General features: G+C 40.9%; 1 protein-coding gene across 4 annotated transcripts in view; it reads left to right on the top strand.

Annotated features, from left to right (window-relative positions):
- The window catches only part of nr1h4 (nuclear receptor subfamily 1, group H, member 4), a 109,551-nt gene that overhangs the window by 15,056 nt on the left and 81,237 nt on the right, over window positions 1-13,258 (top strand). For 2 of the 4 annotated variants that reach the window (XM_048549148.2, XM_048549149.2), the window contains one exon: window positions 6,429-6,791. In XM_048549148.2, the coding sequence (XP_048405105.1) occupies window positions 6,429-6,791 (363 nt within the window). Of the gene's footprint in view, window positions 1-2,799; window positions 2,953-6,428; window positions 6,792-13,258 lie in introns of those variants that run through there. The other 2 variants (XM_048549151.2, XM_048549150.2) reach the window with 2 other exon arrangements.

Below are 13,258 nucleotides of genomic sequence, written 5' to 3'. Positions count from 1 at the left end.
TTCCTAGTTTACAGCATCCACAGTCCTTTCAGTTTTTGTTTAAAATTGCTCATCTAGTGACATCATCACTTCACTACTGCCTCCCCTATAGCAATAGAATTCCAATCTATCCATTCTGCAGGGCCTTTCATGACCCCCAGGACATTACAAGATGGCTTACAGTCAATGAACATAAGAACATGAGAACCGGGAGCTGGAGTAGGCCATCTGACCATTGAGCCTGCTCCTCCATTCACTAAGATCATGGCTGATGTTTTTGTGGACTCAGCCCACTGACTATAACCCTCAATTCTTTTACTGTTAAAAAATCTATCTATCTTTGCCTTAAAAACATTCAATGAGGTAGCCTCAACTGCTTCACTGGGCAGGGAATTCCACAGATTCACAACCCTTTGGGTGAAGAATTTCCTCTGTAATTCAGCCCTATATTTGCTCCCTCTAATTTTTGAGGCTGTGCCCTCTTGCTCAGTTTCACCTGCCAGTGGAAACAGCCTCCCTGTTGCTGTCCTATCTATTCCCTTCATAATTTTATATGTTTTTATAAGATCCCCTCTCATTGTTCTAAATTCCAATGAATATAATCCTAGTCCACTCAGCCTCGCCCAATACACCAACCCTTTCAACTCTGAAATCAACCTCTTAAATCTCCTCTGCACCCCCTCCAGTGCCAGTACATCCTTTCTCAAGTAAGGAGACCAAAACTGTACACAGTACTCCAGGTTTGGACTCACCAGCACCTCATACAGTGATAGCATTACCTCCCTGCTTTTAAACTTCATCCCTCTAGCAATGAGGGGCAATATTCCATTTATCTTCTTAATTACCTGCTGCAACTGCAAACCAACATTTTGTGCTTCATGCACAAGGAAACCCAGGTCACTCTGCACAACAGCATGTTGAAATTTTTCACCATTTAAATAATAGTCCTTTTTACTGGTATTCCTACCAAAATGGATGACCTCACATTTGCCAGCATTGCACTCCAAATGCCAGTACCTTGTCCATTCACTTAAACTATCTATATCTCTCTGCAAACTTTCAGAGTCCTCCCCACACTCTGCTCTAGCACTCATCCTAGTGACACTGGGAACTTTGACAAACTACACTTGGTTCCAACTCTAAATAATCTATATAAATTGTAAACAACTGCAGCCCCAACACTGATCACTGGGGCACACCACTAGTCACTAAATGCCAATCAGAAAAGCACTCATTTATCCCCACTCTGCTTCCTATTAGTTGAACAATCCTCTATCCATGCCAACACACTGCCTGGAACGCCATGCTCCTGTATCTTATGCAGCAGCCTTTTGTGTGGCACCTTGTCGAATGTCGTTTAGAAATCTCGATACACCACATCTACTGGATCACCATTGTTCACCATGCTCGTAATGTCTTCACAGAATTCCAGTAAATTAGTTAAACAGAACCTGCCGCTCATGAACCCATGTTCCATCTGCCCAATGGGACAATTTCTATCAAGACGTTGTGCTATTTCTTCCTTGATAATAGATCCAAGCATTTTCCCCACTACAGAGATTAAGCAACTGGCCTATAGTTACCTGCCTTTTGTCTATGCCCTTTTTTAAACAGTGATGTCACATTTGCTGTTTTTCAACCTGCTGAACATGCCGCAGAGTCCAGTGAATTTTGGAAAATCTCCATAAGCGCATTTGCTTTTTCTCCCGCCATCTCTTTTAGTGCCCTGGGATGCGTTCCATCAGGGCCAGGAGACTAGCCTACCTTTAGCTCCATTAGCTTGCCCAACACCACCTCTTTGGGATTATGGTTGTCCCTAGGCCCTCACTTACCTTACACTCCTTGTCATCAATTACTGGCATGTTATTTGTGTCTTCCACTCTAAAGACCAACACAAAATATATGATCAAAACCTCAGCCATTCCTCATTTCCCATGATTAAATCCCCCTCCTCATGCTCTAAAAAGGTTGAATCAACACTGGTGGAAATTAGAAATGGTAAGGGAGGAAAGGTCACTGATAGGCTTGGTCTATAGGCCACCAAATAATAACATCATGGTGGGACAGGCAATAAACAAAAAAATAACTGATACATGTAAAAATGGTATGGCAATTATCATGGGGGATTTTCATCTACATATTGATTAGTCAAACCAAGTTGAAAAGGCAGCCTTGAGGAGGAGTTCATAGAATGTATCCACAATAATTTCCTCAAACAGTATCTAATGCAGCCCACAAGGGAGCAAGCTATCCTAGATCTGGTTTTGTGTAATGAGACAGGAACAATTAATAATCTCACCATTAGAGATCCTCTCGGAAGGAGGAATCACAGTCCTTTTGAAGCCTGGTAACTGCTAATGGAGAGTTGATTTTTCAATAGAAAAATCAATAGAACTGACAATTAAAGTGATGTGAAATGAGGGCGTGCATTATCCCAAAACTGCACCTTTAGAAACAATGTAATTTGTGCGTCATTTCCAATTAGATTATGATTTGGGTTCTATTCCTTGTGGCAAGATGGGAGTGTTGTCATGGAATACAATATTTCCTCAGCATCAGGACACTTCCGATGGAGGGCAAAAACATTTTCCAAGCTCCCAAATGTCACTGAGTTCTTAGCATTCAGGGAGAGGCTGGGAGTGAGACATTCCTATAATCAGGTGCTTTGAACTGGTGATATCAGCACTTCTCTGGTGGAGTTAATGTGTAAGCTTCTGTAACCTTTAGTCTCTGACCTAACCAAATGATTAACTCAAGGAAGTCATTAAATGAGGTTTGCTGGAGGAGGGTTTTTGTCTGTTACAGCCTCCCATACGTAGGCATCGTCCTCCTCTTTATTTTGGAATGATTTGTAACTCAGCTGCTGGTAAGGAAGTGTCTGGGATCACCAGGTGTTTGTTTGAAGTTGTGGGCATTGAAGGAGATTTTACAGTCACATCTGCCACAGAACTGGGAGAATGAAGACTGGGAAAGGTAGGAATAGAAACATAAATACATATAATCAGCCTGCACTAGGCACAGTATAGTGTAAGCTTAGGCTGAGCACAGTGATTGTTAATTTGACTAACCCTTTCAACAGTATCAACTGCATTGCCAGTTTTCAGAAAGATTCTAGATTGATTTTGATTTTCAAAATGCTTTCTTGTACAATACATTCTCTCATGCTTCTTCAGTTTATTCATTTCATAAAGGAAGTAAGTTGTGTTTCAGTCAAAAAGATCTTGCTGGACTACTTCAGTGGCAAACGGAGTTGGAACAAAAAGGGAAAGTGCTGAAGAAACTCAGCAGGTCTGGAAACATCCGAGGAAAGAGAAAGAGAGTTAATGTTTTGATTCCAGCGTGACATCTTCGGAGCAGCTGGAAAAGTGCAGGCTTTTATCATGTTTACAAAGGAAGAGTGGGTGAGGGGCCAGAGGGAAAGGCAAAGGGAGTGCTAATGGCAGTAGAGGAGTGATATAGATTCAAAATAGATGTTAATGATTGTTGTCAATAGAAGAAACCAGGCTAACTCTCTTGAGAGCAATACCTTACAAATAAGATAATGGGGACAGGGGTTTGGTACCCTCACTAGCTGTTCCACTCACTCCTCCTACTCACTCCTCCTACTGCTTTGCCCAGCGCATTAAAAATGTTACTTTTCAGCCCCATTCAATTCTGAAGAAGAGTCACATTGGACTGAAAACATTAACTCTGTTCCTCTCTCTGCAGGTGCTGTTGGACCTGTTGAGTTTCTCCAGCATGTTCCGTTTTTATTTCTGATCTTCAGTGGCCACAGTATTTTGCTTCCATTTCACAAAAATTGGGGCCTTTCAATGCGTAAAAAGGGATTTGGTCAATGAAATAAATTTCTAATCTTTGAACCTGTTGCCTTCAGAGGTGAAAATCTCAAGTTGAAAGAAAGGTATTCAAGAAAATGCATTTCAAATATTTACTCAACATGCTAAGGATCTTTTACAATTAGTTTTCAGAATAGTCTATAATGTCAATGAGTAGATAGAAGGTAACAGGCAAAAGTAAATGAGAAATGTGAGTCAGAGGATCACAGATGGACATGGAGAGATACAATTAGGATACAGAAATGACCAAGTATAGATACTATAAAGACAAGACTGAAGGCTTTGTATCTGAATGTGCAAAGGATTTATAACAAAGAAAATGAATTAATCATGCACATTTAAGAGAATAAATACACTCCAGTAGCCATTATGTTGACCTGGCTACAGGGTGACTAGATATGGGTCCTGAAAATCGACTGATGTATGACATGGAAGAAAACAGAAAGCTCAGTAAAGGTGGAAGTGCAGCATTGTTAATCAAGGATGGCATTTGTTCAATAGTTAGAGATTGCCTTAATTCAGGAAATCATAGCAAAGAATGGAGAAGATGCAAGATAACAGACTGGAGTTACTGATATGAGTAGCCTACAGACCCCCAACAGTAAACTTTGTGTGGGACAAAGTCTATAAGAAGAAATTTTGGTTACTTGTGATAAAGTGGTGGCAAAAATAATGAATAACTGTAATTTATATATTAGCTGGAAAAATCAGATTGGCATTGGTAACCTGGCTCAGGAGTTTGTTGAATGCTTTCGAGGTAGTTCCTTGAAGCAGCAGATTTTGGAACCACCCAGGGAGAAGATTATATTAGATTTGGTTTTGAACAATGTGGCAGGATTAATTAACAACATCAAAGTTAAGGTACACATACAACAGCCAGAACATGACTGAATTTTACAAACAGTTTGAAGGGGAGAAGACTGGGTCCTAGACCAACATTTTAAACTTAAATAAAGGTAACTATGAGGACAGGTAAGCTGAGGTGAAGTGGGATAATAGGATAGGAGATCGATCAATAGAGAGACAGCAGCAGATATTTAAGGTATATTTCAGAATAAGTATAATCTTACTGTAAAGAGTAAGTCTAAGAAGATCCTACCATCTATGTTTGACTAAAGAATTTCAGGAAAGCATCAAACTTGAGGGAAAAGCATATATCTATGCAATGTTGAATGGTAGGCGTAAGATAATTATAGTAAAAGCAAAACACTGTGGTTGCTTGAAATTGGAGACAAACATAGAAATTACTGGAGGAACTCAGAGGTATGGCAGCTTCTGTGGAGAGAGAAACCATTAATATTTCCAGTATGGTGCCCTTTCACCAGAACTCAGGGTGTTCTGAAGAAGATTCGAAATGTTAGCTCTGTTTCTCTCTCAACAGATGCTGCTAGACATGCTGAGTTTCTCCAGTACTTTATGTGCTAGGTCAGCTGATTAGTCAGAATATAAAGAACAGTAAAGAATGACCAGATGGAAGACATTAGTGTATAAAAGGAATGTAAAAATAGATAGCAAGAATTTCTACAGGTATTTGAAAAGGAAAACGGTAAGTAAAATGTGGGGTAAGTAAAAGTGCCCCACTTGTTAGTTATATGTCTCCGTTATGCTGGGGTGTTGTGGTTCTGTTTCACAGTGGTTTGTACACAGGGTCTAATTCAGTATGTTTGTTGAGGGAGTTCCGGTTGGAATACCAGGACTTCCCTGACATGCCTGTGTTTGGCTTGTGCGATTGTGGATGTGTTGCCCCAGTCGAATTCGTGTCCCTTTTTGTCCGTGTGTTAGTGACACAAGTGAGAACTGGTCATGTCTTTTGGTGTCTAATTGGTGTTCATGTATCCATGTTGTCAATTTTCTTCTGGTTTAGCCTACATAGTGTTTGATGAGGACTGGCTGGACAGACTGGGCTTGCTTCCTTCGAAGTTTAGAGTATGAGGGGTGGTTTGATTGAAGCATCTAGATTTGACAAGGAGGATGTGAGGATGTTTCCACTTAGTGGGAATCCAGAACTAAGAGTTGCTGTTGTAAAATTAGGGATTGCATTCTCATGGTAAAAACAATAAAAGCAGGAGCAGAAATAGGCCCTTTAGCCCATCAAATCTGCTTTGCATTGAATGAAGTCAAGGCTGATCTGATAATCCTCAACTCCACTTCCAACTTTTTCCACTTCCAATTTGATTGAAATGGCACAAGGGATGTAGGCCTTCAGGTTTGGGAGACATTGGGACACTCCTTGGAGGAGGGAAAGTTAAAGGAAGATTAAATAAACAATCAGAATGAAGGTACATTCAGGAGATATTGCTTCTACTGGCAGGAAATCACTTGGTTCAGAGGTAAGTGGAAGAAGAAAATCCATGGCCTAAATAAGGAGTTTCTTTCCAATAGAGCGTCTGAAGTGAAGTTAAAAGCAGCCACAAAAAGTGATTGCAAAGGGAAATTGGATAAACATGTGAAAAGGGAAAATCTGCAGTGCTGTGGAGAAAGAGAGGGAGAAATGAGGCAAAGTGTTCTTTCTATGGGATGTCACTATCACAATGGGCTGAATGGCCACTTTCTGTGATCTCTGATGTTCTCATTCTAACTCACTGCATTTCTCTCCCTCTCTTTAAAATGAAGATGTGATGGCAGACCAACCCAACCTGCCCTTGCAAGATCCAGATGTCTCTGCCTACGCTCAATATCCCAACGCACCCTTACCTTCAATGCAGCTGTGCTCCACCACCCCTCCATATTACCCCAGCAACAACTACTACACCCAGTATTCCGATGCCTGGTACTCCTCAGCTATGTATGATGCTAAGAAGCTTCCCTGTGACGCCATCTTTCATGAAGACCTGGATGAGTGTGATATCCCAGCTACCAAGAAGTCCAGGCTGGGCTCTCTGTCTGGGAAGCTGAAAGGCGATGAGCTGTGTGTTGTGTGTGGTGACAAGGCCTCAGGATATCATTACAATGCACTCACCTGTGAAGGTTGTAAAGGTAAGGACAGTTACTCATTGTGTACATTTTCAATCCAATTATTAACAGAATGTACTCTTCCAAACTGTAGGATACAATATGATCTGCTCAACAATTCCCCATAAAGTGTCTTGAATTCAGAAAGTTAAAGGGTAAACTGATCGAAGTCTTCAAGATATTAACAGGAACAGATGGGGTAGATGGAAATAAATTATTTCCACTAGTTAGGGATGCTAGAATTAGGGATAGAGTCTGAGAATGAAGGCCAGAACATTCAGGAGAGACGTTAGGGAACACTTCAACACAAAGCAATGTAGAGGTTTGGAACTCTCTTCCAAAAATGGCAGTGGATGTTATATTAGTTGTTAATTTTAAATCTGAGATAGATACATTTTTGTGAAGCAAAGATATTAAAGGATATTGGCCAAAGGCAGGTGTATGGAGTTAGGCTATAGATCAGTCTTAATCTCATTGAACGGTAGGACAGACTTGAGGCGCTGAATGGCCTACTCCTATTTCTATTTCCTTTGTTCATAAGACACCCACCTCTTCTAAGCATTAGTCCAGTGAACCTTTTCTGAACTGTTTCCAACACAGTTACATCTTTCCTTTAATAAAGAGGCTTCGGGGCAACTTTTCTCCATGGAGGGGGTTGCACGAGTATGCAATGAGCTGCTGAAGGAAGTGTTAGAAGGTACGATGATCACATTAAAAGGCATCTGGGTGGGCATGTGAATAGGAAAGTTTTAGAAGGAAATGGGCCAAATGCTAACAAATCAGACTGCATTAGTGTAGGATATCTGGTCAGCATGGCTGAGTTGGGCTGAAGGGTCTGCTTCTGTGCTGCACAGCTCCATGACTCTGTGACTATTTTGTTGACAATCTAATCCAGTGTGCTCACCTTGGTTCCATAATTTTTAATAACCTCCCTGACAATCGACCTGCAGTCTCCAGAAATGTTTGGAAGGACTTAGTCCCATATTTCCAGTATTGTGTCGGTAAATGCTTCCTGATACCCATCTTGAATGCTCTAGTAATACATTTAAGTTATAGCCCCTCATTCTGGATGACCCTGAAAAAAAGTAGATTTTATTTCTGTGTAGCTGGTCAAAACCTTGAACATTTCAAACAGCTTCTACACTTCTTCTACACTTCAAATCTTCCACACTCATGGGAATACATACCAGGTATCCATTATTTATTTCCTCTTACTGTAATATAGCCACTCTTAATATAGCCACTTTGAGGCTGACCCTAAATGTGCCAATGTTGTAGTTTTAAGAGATGTGTTTTGTCCTGGTTTCTTTAGAGAGAGACCAGGGGACAGACTGGGAGAAGTCAAGCAACTTGTGTGGCCTTATTTTTCTTTTAACGTTGGAACAATAGAAGCAGCCTGAATGGGTGTGGTCAAGCTCTCACCGATAAAGGATCTTTAGTTAGCTTTCAGCAGTTGCTGTTGTGGGCTTGAAGAAGTGGAAGGTACTTTTCCTTTTCTCGATTACAGCCAAAAGTTGAGTGTTCTCTTCCTAAGCTGCCTGACCGCATGTGAGACAAAATCCGATTCATAAACTTGAGCTTTTGCCACAGACTGTGTTTACAGGATGTTACTGTACTGGAACAATTAATTTGTAATAATTACTGTATCTATTATTCTGTTAAGTTTTCCAATAGAGTTGTTATTCTAAGTTTTTTTGTTGTATTTAACTATAGTGAATAAATTGTGTTATGCTTAACGTCAAGTACTTTGAACAGTCAAATTACATTTGAAACATAGCACTTCACATTTGCCTTTAAAATAAGAAAAAGTTAGGATCTAGGCTCCCTTCTTAAAAGATTTTGAAGGGATCTGGTCTGGCCCATAACATAAAGCATTTTATGATGAGCAAGTGCTTTTTGATTTGGAGTCATTGTTGCAGTATAGGAAACATGGCAACCAATTTTCACACAGCAAGTTTCCATAAGCAGCAATGTGATCAAGATCCAGGATCATGTAATTTGAAAACAAAGTTATTTGTGTTATTTCAAAGTGAGGGACCAGAAATATAGGTTAATCACTCATTACTCCAGCAGGTGAATTCAGAAGATATTTCTTTAGTGTTGGGAATGTGAAATTGGCTGCTGTAGGAAAAGGTTGAGGTGAGTATTATTGATACATTGAAGATTAGATTAGATATTAGATTAACATGCAAGAGGGAATGGAAGAGAAGGGAAGATTTTGGGAAGATTAATTACTTGGTCAAACATTGGAGTAAAAATATCAGCACAGACATGGCTGTCTCTGTGCTGGGAACTCTATACAAAAATAAAACACAGTGAAAGCTCACAAGGGATCTATATTCCCTCCACGTTAATTTAAGTTGAAGGTAAATTATCCACTTTTCTTGTGAAAGATTTGCACTATAATGTAGCAGTGATCATTTCTTTATTGAGGCTAAAATGAGACATGATGCAGTATTAATTAATAAAAAGTAATTTACTTTTGATCAACAGCATCATTAATCATGCCAAATATAAACTATTAGGAGGGGGCACACAATCACAGAACTACATAAGGAATGGAATCTTTGTGATGAGATGAGATGAGTTTTTTTTTCATGTAAACTGAAATGTTTCCATGCAGGTGCGTCTTTTATAAAACAAAGAACTATGGATGTTGGAGATTTGAAATAAATAAAAACAGAACTTGCTGAGGAAACTTGGGAAATCTGGCAGCATGTGTGGGGATATAAACACGGTTTACAATTTGAGTCCACAGTCCTACAGTTTTCCAATCTCCTGTCTGATGAAGGACTTGAAATATTAATTCTGTTTGTCTGTCCATAGATGCTGCCAGATGTGCTGAGTTTCTCCAGCAATTGCTGTCTTTGATTGCTTAGTGCACCTTTGTTCAATTTGGCCCACGACCTCGCTTTTGTATTTCTGTAGCACCTCCAGCATAGTCCTCCGAGATCTCTGTTCTCTTCCAAATCTTTGCATATCTTTACCGTCCTTTACCCCACTATTAGCAACCATACATTCAAATATCCACCCTCAACATCTCCACCTGTATTACTCTTTCTTTGCTCCTTAAAAGACTACTGAAAAGCTTCAATTTGGTCACTTCTCCCAAGGTCATAATCTTTGGCTCAGTGTCAATTTCTGTTGGTTAATGCTCCCATGAAACTCTTTGGAATGCTTTACTACATGAATGGGACTATATTAATGCAAATTGTTGCCAAAATCTGTGCTAAATTAGAGGAGTTATTAACCCTGAATTACAACTGCAGGCTGGTTTGTAACAATTTGTTTTCATTCTCAAACATGCAAGACAAATTTCTTTGAACTATGGAAGATTATGTGAAATGATATATGGAATGATTCTATAAAACTTGTTACAATTAGGAGGAGGCCATTTGGCCCATCATGAGCAACTGGCTCATAGAACATAGAACTCTGCAGCACAGGAACGAGCCCCTAGCCAATGATGTTGTGCCAAATATGATGCCGAATTAAACTGATCCCTTCTGCCTTCCCATTGTCCATATCTCTCCATTCCTTCCATATTCAGATGCTTAACTAAAAGCCCCTTAAACATCCCGATCGTATCTGCCTCCACCACCACCTCTGGCAGTGCTTTCTACACTCCTACCACTCTCTGAGTGAAAAAACTAGTCCCTCACATCTCCTTTCACATCCCCGACCACCCACATTCCCCACCATCGAACTCCCGAATCAACAGGCTATGATCTGTTCTGAAGTGGAGCCAACTTTACACTAGTGCAATTTAACCAGCTGAGACAAGATGTTTATTTCATCAAACCAAAGAGAGATTTGAAGCTGCTGAGCTTTAGTTTGTGACAATAAGCTACCAGGGTTGATTTAATGGTAATTTGTCACTGAACTATTCTGGGATAGCAGGAACTGCAGGTGCTGGAGAATCTGAGATAACCAGGTATAGAGCTGGATGACCACGGCAGGCCAAGCAGCATCAGAGGAGAAGAAAAACCGACGCCTCGGGCCGAAAGGCTGCATGAGTCATCCATAGACAATTACTAACATAGATGTTTGATGTTGATGGCAGATAGGAATAGAGAAAATAGGAGCAGGAGTGGGCCATTCAGCCCTTCAAACCTGCTTTGCCATTCAATATGATCAGAGTGATCATCCAACTCAATCCCATGTTCTTGCTTTCTCCCCATAACTTTGATCCTTTTAGCCCTAAAAATGATGTATTGTTCCTTCTTGATACCATTCACTAACATTTGCCTTATCTCAGTCTGATATGGCCTATTCCATCTTCTTAGACTGTGATCCCTGGTTCTGGGCTCTCTGGTCATCAAGAACATCTTTCCTCTGTTACTCCGTCTGTGTCTGTTAGAATTTTATAGGTTTCAATGAGAACCTCACTCATTTTGCTAAACCCCAGTGAATATAGCCCCAACTGAAACAGTCTCTCTTCATACTTCAGCCCTGCCATCCCGGGAATCAATCTGGTAAATCATTGAACTCCCACCATCGACAGAACATCCTTCCTCAGATAAGGACGCCAAAACTACACAATGCTCCAGGTGTAGTCTCACTAAGACCCTGTACAGTTGCAGCAAGACGCTCCTGCTCCTGTACTCAAATCTTCTCACTATGAGGCCAACATCCCATTCACCTTCTTCACCACCTGTTGCACCTGGTGTGCGAGGACACCCAGGTCATGTTGTACCTCCCCCTTTCCCAATCTATCACCAGCCAGATAATAATCTGTCTTGCCTTTTTGCTACCAAACTGGATGACCTCACGTGTCTCCCCATTTTCTTTCAGGGAGTAGATTGTGAATAAATGTGAACTAATCCACTTTGATAGCAAGAATAAAACAAATATAGCATTTAAATGGAGAGAGATTTCAGAACCTGCAGGTGCAGATGGATCTGGGAGTTCTGGCAAAGAATCACACAAGGTTAGCATGCAGGGGGACCAAGGGACTAGAAAGGCAAATGGAACATTACTGTGAGAGATAATGGGAACTGCAGATGCTGGAGATTCCAAGATAATAAAATGTGAGGCTGGATGAACACAGCAGGCCAAGCAGCATCTCAGGAGCACAAAAGCTGACGGTTTGGGCCTAGACCCTTCATCACATTACTGTGCCCTGCAAGGGGAGTAGAATATCAAAGTATGAATGTTGTGATGAAGCTGCACCAGGCATTAGCTAGAGCACATCTGGAGTACCATGAGATAACAAGGTGTGGAGCAGGATGAACACAGCTGGCCAAGCAGCATCAGAGGGGCAGGAAAGCTGACGTTTCGGCCATTTCTAAAGAAGGGTCCAGACCCAAAACGCCAGCTTTCCTGCTCCTCTGATGCTGCCTGGCCCGCTGTGTTCATCCAGCTCCACACCTTGCTATATCAGGCTCTCCAGCATCAGCAGTTCCTGCTATCTTTGAAAAAAACATGTAGTTGCTTTAGATACAGCTTGTGGAAGGCTCACTGGGATGAAAGATTCAGCAGTTTTCAACCTCTGTCCATGGAATTTCAAAGAAGGAAATGTGATCTTATTCAAGGGTAAGGTCTTGAGGGAGGAGACTAAAACTTGGAGACATACTTTACTTAAAGAGGTTTCCATTTGAAAACATGATGAGGAGAATTGCTTTCCTCAGAGGGTCATTAGTCCATGCCATTCCCTTCCTCAGTTGCTGGTAGAAGCCGAGTCACTGAATTTATTCAAGGTAGAGTCTGAGTTTTGATTGAAACAAAAGTCAAGGTTGATTAGTGAGTGGGGAGCAGGAAAGAAAAAGGACATGAGATGAGAATCAGATCAGTCATGATCTTATTGAATTTTGGAACAGGCTTGAAGGGCCAAATGGCCTACTCCTGCACTGATGAACCTGTGCTCCCATGTTTTTCCTTACAAGTAGGAGCTTGGTTGGAGTGTAGGAGTGGTATTTGGAATTCCGTGTTACAAATACCTGGCAGAAATGCCTTTTAAGTTGGCGATTGGCTTGCCAAAGTGTTATGCACTGAGAAAAGGGAGTGGAAAATCTACTCCAGTGCCTGACACATACAGGTTAAATTCTCTTCAACAAGGCAGAAAAGCAAATATCCTACTGTCTATCTTTATACAGTTGCAGTGAGTAAGTGGCCTTGGGATTTGTGCCAGAGTCCTTGTGATAAATTTACAATCTGATAAGAGCTTTTTTCACTCTGACTGGGAAAGTGAGTGGGGGCCAAAATTTTGCAACTCTCTTTTCAGAGAAATTAAGAGGTGTGAGACTCCTTTGGCAGATTAATCATCCACAGCAAATATTAACTCCTCACAAATTGCAGCCAGCAGCAGAACAAATTGCTTGTTACAGAAGGTGAAGTCACTATTTGTTTTTTTCACAACATAGTGGCATTGCTGATAGGTTTGTAAGTGCTCTGGCAAAGAGGGAGAGCACTCAGCTCTTTAAATCTTGGATGTTTCTGTTCATGGCACTCTGAGTCCAATGTTCATTTTTGACTTTAGTGGCTGACTGATC

The sequence above is a fragment of the Stegostoma tigrinum genome, chromosome 18 (genome assembly GCF_030684315.1).
Source record: "Stegostoma tigrinum isolate sSteTig4 chromosome 18, sSteTig4.hap1, whole genome shotgun sequence".
Classification (NCBI taxonomy): domain Eukaryota; kingdom Metazoa; phylum Chordata; class Chondrichthyes; order Orectolobiformes; family Stegostomatidae; genus Stegostoma; species Stegostoma tigrinum.
This window is presented reverse-complemented; position numbering and strand designations above follow the sequence as displayed.